Consider the following 9,712-nt stretch of genomic DNA (forward strand, 5'->3'; position numbering starts at 1 on the left):
ATTGTTTATTAAAGTTTGGAAAGCGTAAAATAGGATGGGAACTAATGAGTGGATTGACCTTGGTACCTTTTTTAAGAAATTTGGTAAGTGGTTGGGCCACTTTTGCGTAGTCCCGAATAAATTTCCTATAGTACCCCGTTAATCCGAGAAAACTTTTTAGTTGTTTCTCTGTCCGTGGTAATTCTACTTTTTGTATGACATCAACTTTGTCAGGGTTTGGCTTTAAGCCATCTTTTGTAATAACGTGTCCTAAAAAGGCGGTTTCTTTTTTCATAAAAGCGCATTTATCAATCTGCACTTTTAGTTTGTGACTTTCTAAGACTTTGAAAATATTGGTTATTGCTCTTAAGTGTTCCTGCAGAGAAGTGCTGAATATGAGGATATCATCCAAATAGACTACGCATGTTTTGTTAATGTATGAGGATGTCGTTCATTAACCTCTGGAAAGTTGCCGGAGCATTTTTCAGTCCAAAAGGCATCCTTATAAACTCGTATAAGCCGTGTGGAGTTACAAAAGCCGTTTTCTCTCGGTCTTGCTCCTTGATAAGGATTTGATGATAACCTTTGGCTAAATCGAGGGTGGAAAAATATTGTGCCCTTCCCAATTTGTCTAAGATAGAATCAATGTTTGGTAACGGAAACTTATCATCTACCGTCACCTCATTGAGTTTTCTATAATCAATGACAATTCGAAATTTCTGTTGACCAGAATTGTCCTTCTTTTTAGGAACAACTATTAGAGGACTGGAATATCTAGAGAAACTTTTCTGGATTATGCCCTGTTCCTCCATTTCCTTTATCTGTCTTCTAACTTCTTCCTCGTGTTTCGGAGGGTATCTGTAGAGTTTCGAATTGATTTGCCTATCGGTTGTTGTTACTATTTCGTGTTTTATCTTTCGAGTGCTTGTTAAAATATCTCCTTCTTTGAAAAAAATATTTTCGAATCTCCTAATTATTTTGGTTATTCCATTATATTCTTCTTCATTAAAATGATTGAGGTGTAAGTGGTCTAAGTAATTTTTTTCAACTTTTTCGAGGGTACAGATTTGGTTAGCGGAATAGGGATTGCTTGCAAATTTTATCACTTGATTGTTAAGCCTAATTGTTTCCGCTTCTAGGTCTATTAGAGCGTCTAGATTAGTGAGCAGATTTATACCTATGATGAATTCATAATTTCTTTTATTAAGTCTTTGAGCTTTCCAGCGGATCAAGGCTCCTTTTGGTAGCTTCAGTTCCTCTGGAGCTGATGTATGTACTTCATACTTTATGAAATCTTCACCTGTAATTGTGCTAAAACTCAAAAGTTTAATTGGAATTTTCTGAAAGGAAGTAAGATTTTCATTTATAATGCTAAATGACGACCCGGTATCTATTAGTGCTGTGTATTTGATATTGTTGATTGTAATAAGAATAGTTGCAAGATCGTCCGAGGCTAGTTTATAAAAAATTTGGAGTTATTGTTATCGATATTATTATTTTGACCAGTGTTAGTGGATTGAGTTCGGTTTACGAAATTTTGTTGATGTTCGTGCGAAACCTCATTATTATTGGTTTGGCTCTGAACATTGTCAACTTCCATTGGTTCTTCTCGTTGTCTCCTAGAATCTGAATTTTGTCTAGTTTGTCTCGATGAGAAATTTCTCCTTCTAGATTGTGTGGAATTATTATTTCGAAAATTATTATTCTGATTATTGGATTGGCCAGATTGGTTAGAATTTGTATTAAATGTGTAAGAGTTTCGTCTCGTCCTATGATTATTATCAGAATGTCTTCTGTATTGTTCTGTATTGTCTGTGTCATTTGTCTGTTGGTTTGTTGTATAATTTCGTTCATTTTTCTGATAACCACTCTGTTTTCCATTTGATTTTGCATTATATTTATTAACTTTGTCAAATTTTTTGAATTCTTTCCTAATACACAAATCTTCAAAGTTTCTACTTTGCATTATTTTAATAATTTCATCTATATCGTTTTCATGTAAAATTTTATCGAGAAGTACACCCTGTGTAATTTCTTTCACTTTGTTAGCTAATATAATTTCAAATGTGTTTAAATCTATATGATTTTCTCCTGAATAGTACGTTAATAATTCGTCTCCTTTGATTTTTAATTTCTGAATTTCCAAAATAAGTTCGCCTACGGTGTTTGCTCTTATTGTGTGGATCCTTCGAAATATTTCTGCCGGTTCCATTTCTGGTCGGAATCGAAGTTTTAGTTTGTCCTTGATGAGGTCCCAATTGTCTGTCTCTCTAATATTGATGATGGATTCTTTTGCTTCGCCAGTTATTTTGTCGAAGAAAATTGTCCTTATTGCGGTTCTACGAGTTTCAAAGTCAGAGATTCCGTTTAGGTAATGTTCCATGGTATTGATGAATGCATTTATTTTGATTTCGCCGTTCCCCGAAAAATTGGACATATATTTTAATTCTTTTAGAACTTTTGTCCGTCCATTATAAATCTGTGCTTGATTTTGTGCATTCTGTTGTTGGCGTAACTGCTCAAACGCTGCTGCTAACTGCTCTATCTGTTCATCTTTCTGTTGCAGTTGCTGCTGTAATACCGCGATTTGTTGGTCCATATTTTCTGATTCTATTCGTCTTTCGTTATGGACACTCCTCCTTTGTAATTTCCTTCGTAGTTGCTCCACGTCTAGTAAGTTTTCAGCAAAAAATTTTATTTCTATTCAGCTTACCCCTTTTTTTTTTGGTTTTCTGCTGCTTTTAATTCGATTCGCTTTCAGCTTCTATTCACTTTCAGCTTCTATTCACTTTCACTTAAACGTTTATTGTTTGAGTCACTCACTTTTGTTTGTTTATTGATTTATTATTATTATTATTTTTTTTTTTAATATTTTGGGTTTCTGGCAGCCTCACCAGTCATTTGAAGAACTTAAGGTCTTACTTTCGTTCTCCCAAAATTTATAATTTGAGTTAAAAAAAAGGATTTCGGTAATCCTTCGCGGCGTCCCGAATACGATTTATTAACTTTGGTTTAATTACCATTAACCTTCGCGATTAATAGTTTAGTTTTTTATTTTCACGTTTTTCCTTCGCGGCGTTACGTGAAGTTTACCGACTGCGCCAGTTTTGGTGTTGAGCGGAAGGGAGTATTAAAAAAATAAACACAAAAGGATCACTTTCAAATCAAACTTTATTACACACCACAGAACTTATAATTCAACTTTACTTTATTACACACAACAGAACTTATAATTCAACTTTACAGATACTTTAACGGGCAGCGTTACCGCGTCGGTGGCGAATATAGAACAACTGGGCGCGGGAAGCTACATGTACACCACATTTATGGAAATTTCAATTTTGCTGATTAAGTGATTTACCGGAAACAAATGAAAAAGATGCTGACGCAATGTCTGCACTTTGGAATGTTAATGTTGACCCTTTGTTTGGTCTAGGTATACATCTTGAAGTATTTTCGCGTGTTTATTCGTGTTGTTGGTATATGTAACTCGCACGGTTGTTGTCAGCCAACAGAGCCTATTTCAACTTACAAAAACTGTTCCGCTCGAAACGTCTCACCATAGGGTCAAAGCTCTTTCTGTACAAGACAATGATCTTGCCAGTCTTCATGTACTCCTCGGAAACTTGGGTTCTTAGCAAGAAAAATTGCGAACTCTTGGCCGCGTTCGAGAGAAGAATCCTCCGAAAAATGTTTGGCCCCTTACATGGGGATGAACGATTCCGTAGCCTACACAATCACGAAATCTATTAGCGATACCATGACCGTTCGGTTGTGGATAAAACCCATCTATCCCAATGTATGAAAAGTCCCTTTAATGCAGCTTAAAATTATGCTGTTCCTTGGATGAGAGTATGAATGAATGAATTCACTGCTTTTCTCGGCAATACGTTTAGTCGTTTACAAATAAATTGCCTCAGATAGGTAAACGGGCCGTAAAATTGACAAACAAGTCCAAAAATAAATCTACTTAACACCAAGTGACTGAGTTAGACTAAGGCTATTAGGTAGATGTGTTTAATGCATAAGATGTAATTGTGGAGAGGGGATAATCACAGGATTGTCTTAATTCTTTTTCTTTAATATTTCGCTCATATTATTCTCTAAAGTACTTGTAATCCGTTTTGTAGAATTTTTTCGAGGCAGTAGTTTTTCATCACCTTCTGTCAGGCCATACGGGGTAGCATACACTGAGTAGGAAAAAATAGAGAAGGCTATAGAAAGGACTAAATTCCAGGATCTTTATATTATTCTAATATAGGAATAAAGACGCCATGCTATTAGCATAGTATGCTGGTCCCAAGCCCAGGTAAAGGAGGAGGGTTTCAGACAACGTACTCTGTACTATCCTCTGTAAAACAAAAATAAAATGCTGAGATCAGGGAAAGAGATAAATAGAGTATAGTTGGAGTTATTCTACTATGCTAAATCCTATCTGATCTCTCTTGGTGACAGGCCCCGCGACAGGTCGACCAAGAAAATGCATAGAATGTCGTTACAAACATGATGATCGGATTAAGTCACAGGCCTCGGTGAAATGCTAGGGCGTCCACCTCAGTCGACGCGGCAGGACGGGCCCCGGTCCTGTCGAGAAATGGGCAAGGGTTCTTGACGCATGGACGGCGTCAGGACGCAAGCAAGTTAGTCCGAACACAACGAGCAAAACAAATACGTGTCTGCACGCTAAATGTTGGTACCCTAACTGGAAAGACGGAGGAACTCGCAAGAGCCCTCCGGAAAAGGTGCATTGACATCTGCGCTCTGCAAGAAACCCGATGGTCTGGTTCCAAAAGCTGCGACATTGAATGCGAACGCGGTAAAAATGGCTACAAACTTCTCTATTTTGGTAACCCACACACTCAATATGGTGTTGGCATTGCCATCTCAGAGGGTTTCCGTGATGCCATTAAAGAAGTCGAACGATTTGATGATCGACTGATGAAGCTCACCATTATATCAGCTGATCGCACTATTCACTTCTTCACCGCGTATGCACCACAGACAGGTCGACCTGATGCCGAGAAAGATGCCTTTTGGCAACTTCTCGATGAAAAGACTTGTCACGTGCCTGCTGACGATTACATAATCATTGCCGGCGACCTTAATGGTCATGTGGGTGAAAAGGCAGACGGTAACAGGTGCCATGGGGGAAAGGGGTTCGGAGCGCGTAATGAAGGTGGCGAGCGTATAATCGATTTTGCGGACACACATGATCATGTACTTATGAATACATGGTTCATCAAACGATTGTCTCATCTTCCCACATTTTATAGTGGGAACAATAAAACGCAAATCGACTATATTCTCATAAGACGCCAACATTTTACCACTGTCACTGATTGCAAAGTCGTTCCCTATGAGACCATCGCACCTCAACATCGGCCATTGATTGCTGTCCTGCGAATTAAGCCACCGATAAAACGGCGTGAGGAACGCACTGGCCCGCCGCGCATTAAATGGTGGCGATTTGCTGAGAAGAAAGAAGAAACGGTCTCACTCATACGATTGCCAACCATTACGAATGTGGAAGAATCATGGAACCAAATGAAAGACACGATCCACAAAGCGGCCTCTGCAACCCTCATGATCACCAAGCCGGGTAAGCGGTACATCAACCGAGATACTTGGCTTTGGAATGATGATGTTGAAATGAAGGTCCGTGAAAAGAAACGCCTCGACCACAAATTTCTCGTCGATAAAACGCCTGCTAATTGGCAAATTTATAAGAATGCAAACCTGGAAGCAAAGAAAGCGATCGCTGTCACCCGAGCGAACCATTTCAGAAATCTTTACGATAAACTGGACACTCACGATGGCGAGAAAGATCTGTATCGACTTGCTAAAAGCCGTGATGAACGCACACAGGATATCGAACACTTCTGTTGTCTTAATGACAAGAACGGCATTTTGCTTACCAACCGTCGAGTCGCAACGGATAGATGGCGAGAATACTTCGAGCAGATTTCAACTGAAGAATTTGCTCATCCTCCACTTCCACAATCATTGCCGACATTTGGAGCAGTTCCACGAGTCAGCGCAACTGAAGTCGAGGAGGCAATAAAACAAATGAAATCGGGGAAAGCAACAGGACCTGACGACATCGCATCTGAGCTCTGGAAAGCGAAGAGCTGGGACCCAACACTGTGGCTCAGTGAATTCTTTAACCGGGTTATTCAGGAATTCAATATGGAAAAAGAAAGGTAGCTCAGCAGAATGTTCAAATTACCGTCCGACCCGATTACTTTTCTATACCATCAAGATTTTTGAAAGCATTCTTGACAACCGTATTCGCGAAATCGTTGAAATAACCGTGAATCAAGCCGGATTTGTCAAGAACTGCGAAACTACTGACGCAATACACGCTGCGCGGTTACTCATGGAGAAAGACCGTGAGAAGCATCGCCCTCTTTACATTGCCTTTCTGGATCTAGAGAAAGCGTTTGACCGTGTACAACACGAACTCATCTGGTATGCTTTACGACAACACTTCCTGCCAGAAGAACTCGTGCGGTGGGTTCAATTGCTCTACCACGATCCGAAAAGTAAAGTTCGAAGTATGGCGGGTGTATCAAAACCGCTTCGTGTCTCTGTTGGAGTTCATCAAGGAAGTGCCCTCTCACCACTCCTCTTTGTCCTTGTTACGGACACCGTCACACGGGATATCCAACGTCCAGCGCCCTACACACTACTTTATGCAGATGATGTTTTCCTAGCATCTGATAGCAAAAATGATCTCGAGCAACTTGTTCAAAAATGGAATGATCGCCTCATGCAACACGGTCTCAGATTGAATTTAAACAAAACTGAATTTTTGACGACCGATCCCCATGAAACAGCACAATCACTGTCAGCGGCAGTGATCTGCCCAGATCTGAGCGATTTAAATACCTCGGGTCAACGCTATCAGCCAATGGAGAGCTGCGTTTTGAAATTGCTTCACGCATTAACGCAACCTGGATGAAGTGGCATTCCACAACTGGTGTCCTTTGTGATCGACGTATCAACGAACGTCTCAAATCTAAAATTTACCGCAATGTCGTCCGTCCAGTCGCTCTCTATGGTTCTGAGTGTTGGCCGACCATAAAAGACAATGAACGGCGTCTTGCGGTAATGGAGACGAAGGTGCTACGTTGGACTAGTGGCGTCACACGTTTAGATCACATCCGAAATGAGGAATCCGCGATCGTTATGGGGTTGCACCGATCGTGGAAAAGTTGCGGGAGAGGCGTCTTCGATGGTATGGTCACGCAATTCGTGCAAACGACAATTCACTTGCAAAGATTTGTCTGAACATCAAAGTCGATGGTAAACGACCAAAAGGCAGACCTAAGCAACGGTGGCTTGATACGCTGGATGGGGATTTGAAATCCTCGAGATTGCACCCAGATCAGGCGTTCGAGAGAGCCAAATGGCGAATCCGATCACGACGAGCTGACCCCGCTTGTGAACGGGACAAAGGCTGAAGAAAAAGAAGAGGAACAAAGACGCATGTTATGTAAATAGCATGTCCTGTTATGTAAATGGCGAGCATAAAGGAGTGCTTAAACTAGCCTAGCAAGACAAGCATCATGGATAGAGATTTCCCTGCCAGACAATGCATCGCTAAAGCATGTGGCGAGCATAGTCATTCCGCACTAGAATACCCAATTACTGGTGGAATAGTGAATTAGCCAGCCTATGGTCCACTTGTCACCAAGCCAGCAAACCCCTCAGCGGCAATAAGTGGGATTGATCAGGGGATTGTCCTGCAAGGCTTTGAATTGTGCCAACTGCTGTGGAACATTATATACAATCACGTACTTAACCTTCCTGTCCCAGTGGAGGAAACGGTGGTGGGTTACGCCGACGACATAACACTGGTTGTGGTCGCAGATCATCTCGAAGAAGATCAGGCGAAGCAATCGGTGCTGTTAAGACTTGGTTAGAGAGTATTGGATTAGCATTTGGAGAAGAAAAGACGGAAGCGGTCATCATCGCCAACCACCACAAGAGAAATTACGTCTGTATTAGAACTGGGAGACATATCATCACTTCAAAGCCGTTCCCAAACACTTGAAGTGATGATAAACGGAAAACTCAATTTTAAGCAGCACATGAAGCATACTTGCAAAATAGCATCCACCACGAGGACGACTCTAGCAAGAATGATGCCGAACGTTGGAGGGCCAAGTTATACTTACAGGCCAGTGTGGTGAGTTCTATATTGCTGTATGCACGAACTCCAGGATCGCAGCAATTCAGGACAAACTGAGAACGGCGGGAGAAGTTAGGAAAGCGCGGGTATAAACGCCGCGAATAGAAGAAAAGAGACCTAACTAGAAAGCTAACTCCGCCCCGTGATGTAACACATAATGGTGATTTCACGGGGTATTGGGGGAGGGGATAGTCTGGGATGGTTTTAGTGTGTGAAAGTCTCACACTCAGACGTATCTAGGCTAGAGTCTTTTGAAGATCTCCACGTCCCTTAAGAAAAACAAGCTGGAATATTGGAAGCTGGGCGCTTCAGGTAGAAAGGTTTTGTGTTCATCTTATATGGATATCAGGAAATTTCTATATACGTTTCTCGATTCGCACAGAACTAAGAATTGAAAACATTTTTTTATATATTTCCAAACTTCAGAATGTACATATTTATATATTAACGGTAAATATTGTACCTATCCTAAATAAATAAACAGTGCGTATGTTTAAATACTCCTTATGTGCAATTTTCCCTTGAATATAAACATGAGTTGTATAAGAAAACTTAATCACTTCTATTTCTTCACTGTAATAAATGTTTCCTTTGAAAAAAGATAATTTTTCTCTGGACCATTTCTCAGAAAAAAATAGCATCGGAAAATTCCTTCTTGTATTTAAATAGATGTGCATTGGTCATATGTACATAATAAATTTGGAAAGAAAGAAATGTTTATGTTTAGGAGAATATAGTATCGCACTTTTTAGTCAGAGGTCAGATTTCGAATCTGCTACATCATTCATTGTGTTTCGAAATATAAATTTAAAGAAAAACACATTTGTTTCGTTTTATAAAAAAGGACTTAATACCCATATTCCAATAGGCTATGGGTCCAGCGCGCGTTGTGAATTAATATCGGTTTTGAGAAGTAATTCTGAACTCAATAAACAATAAAGAAGGGCAGTGAGGAATTGGAATTGGAAGTGGTAAAGGACACATTAAACACAACCATACACAATCTTCTGGGGTGATGCAGCTCTCACCGCTACTTATTCCACAGCCATCACTCCAACTAGAGCCCTAAACCAACCCAAGACATCGTATAAATTATGGGATGGTAAAAAGCCACAAACAAAATATTTGAAGATATTTGGTTCTACTGTTTTTCTGCATAGTAATGCCAGTAGAACAAAATTTGATGATAAATCTTGGAAGGGAATGTTAGCTGGATATGAGCAAAATGGTTATAAAGTATGGGATGTTGAAAAAGAAAACTATGCAATAGTAAGATATGTCACTGTTGATGAACCTGATGTTTCTGACAAAAAGTCAAAATCAGTACAAGGTCAAAAGTCTGAAAATGTATCAGATGAAAATAATGTTCAAATGGAAACAGATTCCTTTAGTGTTCACGCATAATCAGTAGTTGACTGTGAAAAATCTGATAATAACATATCTTACGAGTGAAAGAAGTTAAATTGAAACTTCTGTAAATGAGAAGAATAGTCCGAATTCATTTGACACTGAAGTAAAATTTGCTAATCAACCAAGAAG

At 39.8% G+C, this 9,712-nt stretch overlaps 1 protein-coding gene across 1 annotated transcript; it reads right to left on the reverse strand.

The window, feature by feature from the left end:
• Positions 1–410: 410 nt before the first annotated feature.
• On the reverse strand, positions 411–2,578 carry LOC119648477 (uncharacterized protein DDB_G0289975-like). The gene is made up of 2 exons (XM_038050239.1): positions 1,511–2,578; positions 411–1,319 (listed from the first exon to the last, which is right to left on the reverse strand). The coding sequence occupies exons 1-2, from the start codon at positions 2,576–2,578 to the stop codon at positions 411–413; spliced, it is 1,977 nt and encodes a 658-aa protein (XP_037906167.1).
• Between the last annotated feature and the right edge of the window lie 7,134 nt (positions 2,579–9,712).

This window comes from Hermetia illucens, chromosome 2 (genome assembly GCF_905115235.1).
Source record: "Hermetia illucens chromosome 2, iHerIll2.2.curated.20191125, whole genome shotgun sequence".
NCBI lineage: Eukaryota > Metazoa > Arthropoda > Insecta > Diptera > Stratiomyidae > Hermetia > Hermetia illucens.

Bases quoted from the DNA above. Each gene is read 5' to 3' on its own strand.
- LOC119648477 (XM_038050239.1), bottom strand. From the start codon at position 2,578: ATGGACCAACAAATCGCGGTATTACAGCAGCAACTGCAACAGAAAGAT. The intron at 1,320-1,510 runs GTAAACCGAACT...ACTTCCTTTCAG, and splicing joins ACGAACATCAACAAAATTTC to AAAATTCCAATTAAACTTTT.